Source organism: Rhincodon typus, chromosome 42 (assembly GCF_021869965.1).
Source record: "Rhincodon typus isolate 14 chromosome 42, sRhiTyp1.1, whole genome shotgun sequence".
Classification (NCBI taxonomy): Eukaryota; Metazoa; Chordata; class Chondrichthyes; order Orectolobiformes; family Rhincodontidae; genus Rhincodon; species Rhincodon typus.
Genome location: NC_063373.1, coordinates 7,756,324 through 7,769,993, shown reverse-complemented (window position 1 = coordinate 7,769,993; position 13,670 = coordinate 7,756,324). Strand labels below are relative to the sequence as shown.

Sequence of the window (13,670 nt, the reverse complement as noted above, 5' to 3'; positions counted from 1 at the left end):
ATCAGGACCTGAATGTCATCAGAGTTTGATCATGGAAGCAAATGTGAACATTCACACTGAGAAATCATGGAAATGTGGGGATTGTGGGAAGGGGTTCAATTACCCATCCCAGCTGGAAATTCATCGACGCAGTCACACTGGGGAGAGGCCGTTCATCTGCCCTGAGTGTTTAAAGGGATTCACTCGATCATCCCACCTTCTGGAACACCAGCGAGTTCACACAGGGGAGAGGCCATTCACTTGCTCTGAATGTGGGAAGGGATACACTCAGTCATCACACCTACTGGAACACCAGCGAGTTCACACTGATGAGAGACCTTTTAAGTGCCCAGATTGTGGGAAGTGCTATAAATGTTCTGGAGAATTGATGTCCCATCAGCGTATTCATTCTGACGAGAGACCGTTCAGGTGCTCTCACTGTGGGTCTGGCTTCAGGCGATCATCACAGCTCACTGTACACCAGCGAGTTCACACCGGGGAGAGACCATTCAGCTGCTCAATGTGTGGGAAAGGATTCGCTCACTCATCCGATCTGCTGAGACACCAGCAAGTTCACTCTGAAGAGAGACCTTTTAAATGCCCAGACTGTGGGAAATACTACAAAAGTTCTCGAGAACTGATGTCCCATCAACGTGTTCACACTGACGAGAGACCGTTCAGCTGCTCTCACTGTGGAAGTGCATTCAGACGAATGTCTGACCTCACTGTACACCAGCGCTCTCACACGGGAGAGAAGCCATTTACATGCTTCAAATGTGGAAAGGGATTCACCAGGTCATCTAACCTGATGAAACACCGGCGAGTTCACAAGTGACTAAAGTGATTGGGTCTTGCTGCAGGTCACATCCTGTGGCACGCTCCAGATAAAAGTCAAATACATCAGCTTTGTATTCAAGACACAATGTATCAAGTTTTTACTACTTCCACCACAAGTTAATTAATTTTGATGGGCTCTCCCTTTCCCCTATCTTCTCCATCGCTGTCCCCAACACCACCAGTGATAAGCTCATGGATTGTATCAGTCTTTGTGTTTGAGTGGCAGTCTTATGTGTGGTTGACTGTATACGTAAGAGAGGGAGAATTGTCTGTGTGTGTGGGTGAATTTCTGTGTCTGTGAGAGCATATGCCTTTCTGTCTGTGTATGGCTGCATGTATGTGAGACAGTGTTGTCAATATGCATGTGTGTGGGTGGGTGTATGTCTCTGAGAATGTGTGTAAGTCTATGTCTGTGACAGTGTGTGCTTCTCTCTGTGTGTGGGACGCTATTTATGCAAGCGACTGTGTCGGTCCCTTTGTGTGGGTTGCTGTCTGTGTGGCTGGTTTTGTGTGTGTGTGTGTGTGTGTGTCGGTCTTTGTGGTGGGTAGATATCTGTGTATGTCACAGTGTGTCTGTCAGTCACTATATATAGGTGACTGTCAGTGTGTGTCAGTCTGTGTGTGTGGTTGGTTGACTGCATGTATGAGTGTATGTGTTATACTGTATCTGTAATTATGGCTGCTGCTTCTTGAGGGCTTCTCTCCATGAACAGACAACATTCCTTCTTTGAAGATCCCTCAGTGATTTGGAATGATAACATTCTGAGATTCTTCATCCAGGGTGAAACCACAGGCTGACTGTGTGCTGTGTGAAACATGATATCAACCAAGCCTCACTTCTCCTGGAACCTCTTCCCCTTAATTCCTTGTGTACATCATCCTCAATCAGGCCCATGGTCTCTACTTTAAATTTTTCCATCAGTTTTGCTGTTAAACAGCAATGGGATTGCTACTATCACAGGAATCAGTTTTGATTATCTCCATTCGCATCCGGGTTGCACGATGGCTTTCTTAGCACTGATGCCTCACAACACCAGGGACCATTCCAGCCTTGGGTGACTGTCTGCGGAGTTTGCATCTTCTCCCTCTGTCCACATAGGTTTCCTCCCACAGTCCAAAGACGTGCAGGTTGGGTGGATTGGCCATGTTAATTTGCCCATCGTGTCCAGAGATGTGTAGGTTAAATGGGTTGGACATGGGAATGCAGGGTTACGGAATAGGTTAGGGGAGTGGGTCTGGGTGGGATGCTCTTCAGAGTGTTGGTGCAGATTCAATGGGGCGAATGGCCTGCTTCCACACTGTAGAGTTCCATGATCTGAGCTCCAAATTTTACTGTAATTAGTCAAGAATGAAAACATATTATTTGCCACCTTTAATCCTGATTGATCACCGCCCCCCCCGCACACAACACACACACACACTTTTCAGTCTGTGTCTATCTAAACAAGGACAAGATTCCCCTGTACCGGGACTCCCTTGTCCGCTCCACACTCCCCTCCAGCCCCACCGCATCTGGCACTTTTCCCTGTAACCGCAGGAAGTGCTACACCTGCCCCTACACCCCCATCCCAGGCCCCAAGAAGACTTTCCACATCAAGCAGATGTTCACCTGCACATCTGCTAATGTGGTATACTGTATCCGCTGTTCCCGTTGTGGCCTCCTCTACATCGGGGAAACCAAGCACAGGCTTGGAAACCGCTTTGCAGAACACCTATGCTCGGTTCGCACTAAACAACTGCGCCTCCCAGTCGCGAACCATTTCAACTGCCCCTCCCATGTCCATCCTGGGCCTCCTGCAGTGCCACAACGATGCCACCTGAAGGTTACAGGAAGAGCAACTCATATTCCACTTGGGACCCTGCAACCCAATGGTATCAATGTGGACTTCACAAGCTTCAAAATCTCCCCTCCCCCGCCGCATCCCAAAACCAGCCCATCTTGTCCCCGCCTCCCTAACCTGTCCTTCCTCCCACCTCAAGCCCCACCCCCATCTCCTACCTACTAACCTCATCCCGCCCCCTTGACCTGTCCGTCCTCCCTGGACTGACCTATCTCCTCCCTAACTCCCCACCTACACTCACCTTTACTGGCTCCATCCCCGCCTCTTTGACCTGTCTGTCTCCTCTCCACCTATCTTCTCCTCTATCCATCTTCTATCCGCCTCCCCTTCTCTCCCTATTTATTTCAGAACCCCCTCCCTCATTTCTGAAGAAGGGTCTAGGCCCGAAACGTCAGCCTTCCTGCTCCTCTGATGCTGCTTGGCCTGCTGTGTTCATCCAGCTCTACACCTTGTTATCCAAGATTCTCTCCACCTGGTCCGCACTCTGATGCAGGCTCAGCCCCGCCCCTCATTCAGTCCCATTGTTTGGAGAACAAACCGCGCCAGATCTGTTCTCCAGTTCCGCCCATTTTTGTTTCTATTGGTCCGCAATCGCCGTCAATCAGTCGGGCCCGTTGAAATTGGAGCATGCGCTGTGCGTGGCAGGAGGCCTAACCAGCACATGCGCAGTTGCCCTCTTTTTTTTAGGTCGTCGATGGTCACTGTCTTGTTTGTTAGAATCCACAAACGGTGAGGGTCAGGCAGATCGGTGAAACCAATGGACCGGGCAGTGGTTAGGCGGAGAGGCTTCAGGAACATCTTGTGTCAGCCGGAAAACTCGAGAGAAAACTCTCCGGCTGGCCTGTTAGCACCGAAAGGGAAGATGATTCCAGGCTTCCTTCTCGCCATGGGCTCTGGGAGCGGTCGCCATTTTTGTTGGGGGCACTGGGCAGCAGTAAGCATGCGTGGGCGCGTCGGGGCCAATGTTTCGAATGACTGGGAGGAGCTTGCTACCCATGGTTCAGAATGGAGACCACGTGTCAATCTAACTGCATCAGCCTTTCACACTCAATGTCTTATTGATGAGGCAGAGCAGCTACACAGAAAGGAAACAAAGGAGACAAATCAGTTGTCCATATTCCTGTCATTTCATGCGACATCCCGTGCCCAAAGATTTGTGGTTCTGTTCAGTCACATGAAGATCCAGGGCAGCAACTCCCAATCCTGAGTAGATGTCATCCTCTAATCGAGGGACTGCTGACCAAGACAAGGGGCAATGTGCAACAGGGCACATGCATGATCATTCTGGGCCAATAGGGCAGAAAGTTGTGAACTTCTATCCTTGGCTGATTATAGTCATAGAACCATACAGCTCGGAAACAGGCCCTTTGGTCCAACCAGTCCATGCTGACCATAATCCCAAACATTTCATGTACTTACCAAAATGTCTTTTAAATGTTGTAACTGTACCTGCATCCACCACTTCCTCTGGAAGTTCATTCCACTCTCTGGGGAAAAAAAGTCCTCTTGTGTCTTTTTAAATCTTTCTCCTCTCACTTTAAAAATACGTCCCCTAGTCTTGAAATTTCCAACCCTAAGAAAAAGACACCTGCCATTCACCTTATCTATACCTCTTGTGATTTTATAAACATCTGTAAGGTCACCTGTCAACCTGCTGCACTCCAGTGAAAAAAGTTCCATCCTATCCACCTTCTCTTATAACTCGCACCTTCCATTCCTGGTAACATTCCGGTAAATCTCTTCTGAACCTTCTCCAGCTTAATAATATCATTCTTGTAACAGGGTGACCAGAATTGGACACAGTACTCCAGAACAGGCCTCACCAATGCCATGTACAATCTCAATTGATTTTGGAAAGTTGATTGATTTTGGAAACTTCTTTTACAGAATATTAAAAGAAGATTTGAAGACGGAAACTCAAACCAAACGTCATATCAAAAATTTGACAGGATTATGTGAGTGTAAGTATTTATTTCCTGGTCATTACAAGTTGTTGCATAAAATTTATCCCCTAAATCTTTCCCCCTTCCACAAGTAAATCTTGCCCAAAATCATAGATCTGTGTCTGTAATTTTTTTCATAATCTGCCAACAAAAAAAATACTTTTATCTATTTTATATAACACCATGAAAATCTCTAAATTCTGTCAAATCTCCTCTCAATGTCCTTTGCCATGAGGAGAACTATCCAAATTTCTGAAAACTCATGACTCCCTAATGCCTGTCCACTATCTAATCTTTCCTCATAGCTCAGACCCTCCAGCCCAGGCAGCATCCAATTTTCCACTCAGCTGAAGGGAATAGCTTCTTTTTATCTAGCTTATAGAAACTTGTCATAAAAGTGTGCACCTCTGTCAAATGTCATCTCAACCTCTTTCTTCAGAGAAAGCAACCTGACTCTCATGAATTCAACATTGCAATGAGAATCCTTCACCATCAACCATCGGATAAATTCTGCACCGCAGGTGGAATCAAACTCATGTTGCAGGCAGCAGTGCCAACCACTGAGCCACCGTGCTGCCCTAACTTCTACCGACTGTGTTTAAATAATGATTCCATTGCTGCTGTCTTACCAGCTTTATTTTCCCATTGAATCTTTTGGAGTCAGGACGTGTTTTACCTGTAGTTCATTTCTCTTCTGCTTTTGAGTTTATGTTGAGCATAAAATTCTGCACCATTTTTTATTCACCGTAATTCATTCTGCGTGCCCTGGAACATTTTTTCTCTACCCACAGATGTTGCCCAACCTGCTGAGTATTTCCAGCACTTTCTGTTTTTATGTCAGAACTCTAGCAGCTGCAGTAGTTTGCTATTATTGCAGGCATTGCTAACTGAATCAAGTCTAGAAACACAGACACAGCAATTTTAGAGCAGGCTTGTACCAAGGTGGGTGTTTATTGCAGAATATGTTCCCTGGTCTCCTGTGTATGTCCTTATTCATCAAGTCATATTGAGTTGAGGAGTATTAGGTCAGCCATGATCTCATTGAATGACAGAGCAGTCTCAATGGGCTGAATGGCCTGCTTCTGCTCCTCAGTCTCACTAAAGTTTAGTGATTACAATATGAAGGCAGGCTATTTAGCTCATCCAACCACGCTGGATCTCTGCAAGTGCAAATCAGCTTGTCCCACTCCCTTGCTCTTTCATGAACAAGACCAGCAGATATTACCAATACCCAGTGGCATCTGGAGAACACGATACTTGACCTTCATGAAGCTCTGCAGCCCATGTAGTGAAGGTGTTCCCACAATGCTGCTAGGTAAGGAGTTACAGGTTACATTTTCAGGACTGATTAAAGGAATGATGATATACTCCCAGATCAACAACAGCTGTGGAGTGGCATGGTGGCTCAGTGGTTAGCACTGCTGCCTCACGGCACCAGGGACCTGGATTCAGTTTCACCCTTGACTGTGTGGAGTTTGTACATTCTCCCCGTGTCTGTATGGGTTTCCTCTGGGTGCTCCAGTTTCCTCCCCCAGTCTGAAGATGTGCAGGTTGGCCATGCTACATTGCCCATAGTGTCGAGGGTATGTGTGGACTAGCCATGGTAAATGCAGGGTTACAGGGATAGGATATGGGGGTGTGTCTGGATGGGATGCTCTTCACAGGATCATTGTGGGCTTGATGGGCTAAACGGCCTGCTTCCACACTGTAGGGATTCTATGATAACCATTTGTATTTTTATACATTCTTAATCTAATAGAATGTTTCAAGCCCTGTCAGATGCATGTTAGAAAACAACATTTGAAGGCAACATTTACACAAAAGAACATATTGGGTCAGATGAGGGGGTGGAGCTTGAAGGGTTGGGAGAATCTGTCAGAGTTCTGGTTTTGTTGCAGACACACAAAATCCCTCTCCTTGCTCTCTCTCTCTCTCTCTCTACTTTCTCTGTCACTGTCTGTCTATGTCTCTCTCTCTCTACTCCCTGAGGCCAGATTCTAATATAGGTTCAGGTAAGGTGGCAGGTTCCTTTCCCAGAAGGACATTACTGAACCAGCTGGTTTTACAGCAATCCAACAGCTTTAATTGTCACACACTCCTAGTGCCAGCCCCATAAATTACCAGATTCATTCATCTCAATTTCACAAACAGGCTTTATATTTTCTGACTTCCTGTTTTAAATCAGTTTCATAGGGCATTAAAGGAGAAGGATTTGCAGTCTGGAAACTGAAACCAAATATCACATCAGGATCTGATGTAGCCTGAATATCATCAGATTTTGAACATGGAAGGCAAAAGCAGCGTTCCCCGTGGGAAGAAACCATACATGTGTTCTGCTTGTGGTCGTGGTTTTAACCAATCATCCAGCCTGTCAGAACATAAATGTAGTCACAACAGGCAGAAACCTTGGACATGTGGTGACTGTGGGAAAGGATTCATTTCCCCATCGAGGCTGGAAACCCATCGTCGCATTCACACTGGGGAGAGGCCATTTGCCTGCACTGAATGTGGGAAGGGATTCACTCAGTTATCCAACCTGCTGAGACACCAGCGAGTTCACACTGACGAGAGACCATTTAAATGCCCAGAGTGTGGGAAGTGCTATAAAAGTTCTGGGGAACTGATTTGCCATCAACGTGTTCACACCGATGAGAGACCGTTCAAGTGCTCTCACTGTGGAACTGGGTTCAGATGGTCATCTCAACTCATTGAACACCAGCGAGTTCACACTGGGGAGAGGCCATTCACGTGCTCCAAGTGTGGGAAAGGTTTCACTCATTTATCCAACCTCCAGACACACCAGCGTGTCCACATTGGAGAGAAACCGTTCACTTGCTCTGACTGTGGGAAGGGATTCACTCAATTATCCCACCTACTCACGCACCAGCGAGTCCACACTGGGGAGAGGCCATTCACCTGCTCCGAGTGTGGGAAGGGGTTCACTGCCTCATCCATCCTTATGGCGCATCAGCGGGTTCACACCGATGAGACCCCGTTCAGGTGCTCTCAATGTGGGACTGGGTTCAAACACTCATCAAACCTCACTGTACACCAGAGAGTTCACAGTGGGGAGAGGCCATTCACCTGCGCCAAGTGCGGGAAGGGATTCACTCAGTCCTCTCACTTGCTGACACACCAGCGGGTTCACACTGGAGAGAGACCATTCACCTGTTCCAAGTGTGGGAAGGGATTTACCTGTTCATCCCACCTACTGAGGCACCAGCGAGTTCACGAGTAACTGCAATGATTGGATGATGTTAATTCAGACACTAGAATGGTTTAATGTTGATAAGGAAGGGCTGTTGGATCTGATGGCTGCCCTTAAACTTAAGGCACTGGGACTGGATGAGATGTAACCAATGACACTGAGAGTAAGCAAGGGTTTAAACTGGAGAGGCTGCAGCCATAATTTTTCAATCTTCCTTACACTTGGGTGGTTCCAGAGGACTGAAAAAATGCAAATTCTTTGTTATCCCCTTGTCCAACAATGAATGTAGAGACAAGCCCCGCAGGTACAGGTTGATCAGGTTAATTTTGTTGGTTGGGAAACTTTTAGAAGTACGCATTTCAGGTCAAAGTAACATGGAGCATTGCTGGTTAATTAGGGAGACTCATGAATTTCTTAGGGCAAAATCACATTTAACCAACTTGCTGGAGTCTTTCGAAGAGGTAACCGTGTGTTGAAGAGGGCATTGCTATTGATGCGGTGTACATGGGCTTATGTGCAAACTTAGAGCTGATGAATTAAGAGCGGCAGTAACAACATGGATACAGAACTGGCTGAGTGGGAGGAAACTGACAGTAGTGTTTCACGTGTGTTTTACAAGCTGCAGGAACGTTTGGAGTGGAGTTCTCCAAGGGTCAGTATTGAGACATTTGTTTTTTCATAGATAGTCATAAATTGATTATAAAAAAACCTCAATGTATTAAACAGCCCAACCATCATTAAATATAAATACGATTAATGCTATAATCATGTGATTTGACCTAGCAGTAAGCTTCCAAAAATTTCTTCAGAAGTCCCCAAGTCAGCAGGACAATCAACAGCTTATGTACCTCCTAAGGTGACTGGAAATGTTAATTGTGATATAAGCTGCCATAAGACAGATTGTCCCCAATGAAAACACCAAACGCAAAAGAATTGTAAGTTATCTGTCTCCTGTAAGATGTTAATAGCTTTACTAAATCTCTGAGATTGTCCAATATTAGTTGCTTATTTGCATTGCGAGACTTTGTCTTGATGGTAAGTGTTCCACTCCTACTGCCACCATCCCTAAAAGAAAGGGCTTCGTCACATGATTCCCATGTTGCTGAACTCACATGCCTTCCACAGTTTTGAAATAGCTGTCAGTAAAATGGTCAATGTTGCTTCATACAGCATCTATTGTTGATAGCCAAACTCTTAACCCCAGTGATGAAGGTAGAACTTCTCACCTGTAAAAAGCAGCCAGCAATCAGTATTTGTGCTCTTTGCAAGTACTTCCACTGAAATGGCAAAGTAGAATTTACATCTCAGCACTATTCCTCAGATAACATTCAAGGACATTTTAATGGGAATAAACTGTTTACAGTTCACAAACTGCAGGCTAGCCAACTAACTGCTCTCACAAAGGAATTCCAGACTCCTAACCCCAAACTACAGACATTGATAGACTGCTGTGCCTCAGTTGTGTTTGTATTTAATTTGTTGCTAATTGACAAATGTCTTTATTCTTTTTGATTTGTATCTCCTCTTGCATGTTTTTGATTGTGCCGGTGTTGTGAATTATCCCCTCTCTGGCATCTGAGAGTATGTCAAATAAAATTTCATTCTAGTTTAACGTTACATCAGTGTTGCTGAAGTCCTTACACAGTGAAGGCCCACAACCAGAAGGAAAGGGAAACTAAACCACTTCAGCTTAAAAGCAGGGGAAAGTAGTTAAGTCACAGTCTGCTTCAGACATATGGTGAAGATATGGAAAGAAACTAGCTTCAAAACTTGCAAACCATGTGTAACACATTAAAAAGCAAAATTTATCGACGTCAGTCCGGGATAGCAATTCTCTTTGACCAGCCAAATTGTTCCAATGCAGCTACAACATCTTCCCATCAATGCAGAAAATTACCCAGGCGTGTCTAGTACAGACAAGAGGCAGGACATAACCAACAAGAACAGAAGTTGCTGGAAAAGCTCAGGAGGTCTGGCAGCATCTGTGAAGAGAAATCAGTGTTAACATTTCAGGTCCGGTGACCCTTCCTTAGAACATGTCCAGTCCAGCCAATTACTGTCTCATCGGTCTAATGCCAGTCATCAGCAAACTTATGATAAGTCAATTGATGGTGCTATAAAGCAGCACTTACACTGCAATAACCTGCTCACTGATTCTCAGTTTGGGTTCTGCCAGGGCCACTTAACTCCTGACCCCATTTCAGCCTCGGTCCCAACATGGTCTAGAGGAATGAACTCCAGAGGTGAGGTGAGAGCGACTGCTTTTAACGTCAGAGATGAATTTGACTTCAAAAAACAAAACTGATTGCATTATATTCAGCACCATTTCCAACTCCTCATATGTCCCTGAGGATGAAGAATTGGATAAGATTCTGAATTGGATTAAAGACAGGCACATGACATTCAGCCACACAAATGTCCATATCTAACAAGAGACAATCTAACCATCTCCGATTGACACAGAGTTGCATTACCATCACCGAACTCCCCACCATTTGTATCCTGGGCTTACCATTAACCAGAAACTGAATGGGACCAACCAAATAACATCAGTGGCTGCAAGAGCAGGTCAGATGTTTGAAGTTCTGCAACAAGTAATGCACCTAATTCCCCAAAGCCTGTCCACGGTTTCCAAGGCACAAGTCAGGAGAGTGAGGGAATACTCCCATTTCTCTGAATAAGTGTAGCACCAATGACATTCCAGAAGCTTGACACAATCCAGGACAAAGCAGCCCACAAAAGCAGAAGGGAGAGAAAGAATAAAAAAAAAAGAAGAAAAAATGCAAGAGAGATAGAAGAAAAAGAGAGAGAAAGAGCAGAAAGGGAGAAAAAGAACAATAGAGAGAGAAAGAAGAAAGAGAGATAGAAAAATGGAAGAATTAAGAAAAAGAGAGAAATAAGAAAGAAAGAGAGAAGAAATATAGAGAGAGTGAAAGACAAGAAAGAGAAAGAGAGTGACAGAAGAAAAAGAGGAAAAGATAAATAAGAGAGAGAAGAAAGAGAGTTAGGCAAAGAAGAGTAAGGGAGAGGAGGAATAAAAAGAGACAGAGAGAGGGAAGAACAAAAATAGAGAGACAGTTAGTAGAAAAAGAGACAGAAAGAAGAAAAAGACAGTGAGAAAGATGAAAAAGACGAAGAGAAATGGAAAGAAGCAAAACAGAGAAAGAAAAAAAAAGAAGAAAAAGAGAGACAGAGAGGGAGAAAGAAGAAAAATAGAGAGAAGAAAAAAGGAGAGAAAAAAGAAAAAGAGAGACAGAAGAAAAAGAGAGGGAGAAAGAAGAAAAACAGTGAGACAGAAGACTAAGAGAGAGAGAAAGAAGAGAAAGGGAGTGAGAAGGATGAAAAGGAGAGAGAGAAAGTAGGAAAACAGAGAAGGAAAGGAGATAGAAAGAAGAAAAAGAGAGAGAGAAAGAAGTAAAAGAGAGAACGAACAAAGAGAGAGAGAGTGAAGGAAAAGAGAGAAAGAAGAAAAAAGAGAGAGGGAAAGCTGAAAAAGAGAGAGCGAAAGATGAAAAAGGGAGAGAAAGAATAAAAAGAAATGGAGAGAAAAAGAAGAATAAGAGAGATAGAGGAAGAAGAAAAAGAGAGAGAGTATGCACAAAAAAGACGAAGAGAGAAAGAAGAAAAAGACGAGAGAGAAAAAGAAGAAAACGAGAAAGCGGAATGTGAAGGAAACAAACAGAAGTCAAAGAGAGAGAAAGAAGAAAAAGGGAGAGAAAGAAGAATCAAATGTCAGAGAGAGAGTAGAGAGTGACACAGAAGAAAAAGAGAGAGAAAAATGAGAAAGAATGAGAAAAAGAAAAATGGAGAGAGAAAAAGAAAGAGAGAGAAAGAAAGAAGAAATTTAGAGAGAGACACAGAAGAAAAAGAGAGAGAAAGAAAAAATAGAGAGTGATAGATGAAAAAGGGAGAGAAAAAATAAAAAGACACACAGAGAAAGAAGAACAAGAGAGAGCGAGGAAGAAGAAATAGCGAGAGAGACAAAACAAGAAAAAGAGGAAGAAAGAAAGAATAAAAAGATAGAGGGAGCAGAAAGGGAGAGAGAGAAAGATGAAAAAGAGAGAGACGTTGACAAAAGAAAAAGAGAAAGAGAGAAAGTAGAAAAACAGAGAGAGAAGAATAAAAGCGAGGGAAAGAAGAAAATGGGAGAGAAAGAATAAAAAGAGTCAGAGAGAGGAGAAATTTAGAGAGAGAAACAGAAGAAAAAGTGGGACAGAAAGAAGAGAGAGAGAAAGAAGAAAAATAGAGACAGAGAGAAGAAAGAGAGAGAGAGAAAGAAGAAATTTAGAGAGAGACACAGAAGGAGAAGAGAGAGAAAGAAGAAAAGAGAGAGAAGGAAAGCAGAAAAAGAGAGAGAAAGATGAAAAAGGGAAAGAAATAATAAAAAGACACACAGAGAAAGAAGAATAAGAGAGCTAGAGGAAAAAGAAATAGACAGAGAGACAACACAAGAAAAAGAGGAAGAGAGAAGGAAGAAAAAGAGAGAGAAAGACAAAAAGAGAGAAAAGGAGGACAAAGTGAGAAAGAAAGATGAAAAATCGAGAAAAAGAAAAAAAATCGTGAAAAATAAAAAGAGGGAAAGAAGAAAGAGAGAAGAAAAAGCGAGACAGAAAGAAGAAAAATTGAGAGATAATGGAAAAAGAGACAGACAAAGAAAATAGAGGCAAAGAAGAAAAAGAGAGAGTGAGACAGAAGAATAAAAGAGAGCAAGAGAAAGAAGAGAAAGAAAGTGAGAAAGATGAAAAAGACAGAAAGAACGAAAAGAGAGGGAAGAAAAGGAGACGGAGAGAAAGGAGAAAAACAGAGAGAATTAAAAGAGAGAACGATGAAAGGGAGAGAGAGCAAAGAAAGAGGGAAAGAAAAAAGAATAAGTGGGTGAGAGAAAGAAAAAAGAGGGAATGAATAAAGAGAGAGAGTAGAAAAAGAGAGAGATAGAAGTAAAATAGAGAAAGAAAAGAAAGAGAATAAAGATAGAGACAAATTAAAAAAGAGAGCAAAACAAGAATAAGAGGGAGAGAGAAAGAAGAAAAAGAAAGAGAGAATGTAGAAAAAGAGAGAAAGATGGAAGAGAGAGAGAAGAACAGGAGGGAGAGATAAAGCTAAAAAAGAGAGATAGTAAGAAGAAAAAGAGAGGGAGAAGGAAGAAAAAGAGAAAGAACGAAGACAGAGTGAGAGTATAAAAGCAGAGTTAGAAAACAGAAAGAAAGAGTCAAGAAAGAGTACAAAGAAAGAGTGAGAGAGAATGAAGAACAAAGAGGGAGAGAAAGAATAAAAAGAAAGAGAGAGAAAGCAGAAAAAGAGAGAGATAGAAGAACAAGAGAGGTACATTAACAGAAGAAAAAGAGGAAGAGTGAAAGAAGCAAAAGAAAGACAAAGAAGAAAAAGAGAGAGAGGAAAGATAAAGGGAGAGAAAGAATAAAGCGAGAGAGAAAGAAATAAAAGATGGTGGGAAAGAAGAAAAAGAGAGAGAACGATGAAAAAGAGAGAGAGAAATAAGAAAAAGGGAGAGAAAGAATAAAAAAGATGCTGTGATAAAGAAGACACATGGAGAGAGAGAGACAAAAAAGAAGAAAAATTGAGAAAGAAGAGAGAGAGAAAGAAGACAAAGTCAGAGAGACAAAGAAAAAAAGAGTGAGAAAGAAGAATAAGATAGTGATGGATGAAAAAGAGAAAGAAGGAAGAGAGTTAGAAGAAAAGGTGAGAGAGAGGAAGTAGAAATAGTGAGAGAGAAAAAGAAGATTAAAGGGAGAACAAAGAATGAAAGTGAGAGTGAAGAAAAAGAGAGAGAATGTAGAAAAATAGACAAGGACAGAAGAAAGAGAGAGAGAAAGAAGAAAGAGAAAAAGTGAAAGAAGAAAGAGA

At 43.1% G+C, this 13,670-nt stretch overlaps 1 protein-coding gene across 1 annotated transcript; it reads left to right on the top strand.

The window, feature by feature from the left end:
- Nucleotides 1-6: 6 nt before the first annotated feature.
- Nucleotides 7-9,384, top strand: LOC109915893 (zinc finger protein 420-like). Its single transcript, XM_048619305.1, has 3 exons — nt 7-810; nt 2,047-2,049; nt 6,998-9,384. The coding sequence occupies exons 1-3, from the start codon at nt 32-34 to the stop codon at nt 7,836-7,838; spliced, it is 1,623 nt and encodes a 540-aa protein (XP_048475262.1). The 5' UTR covers nt 7-31; the 3' UTR covers nt 7,839-9,384.
- Nucleotides 9,385-13,670: the final 4,286 nt, after the last annotated feature.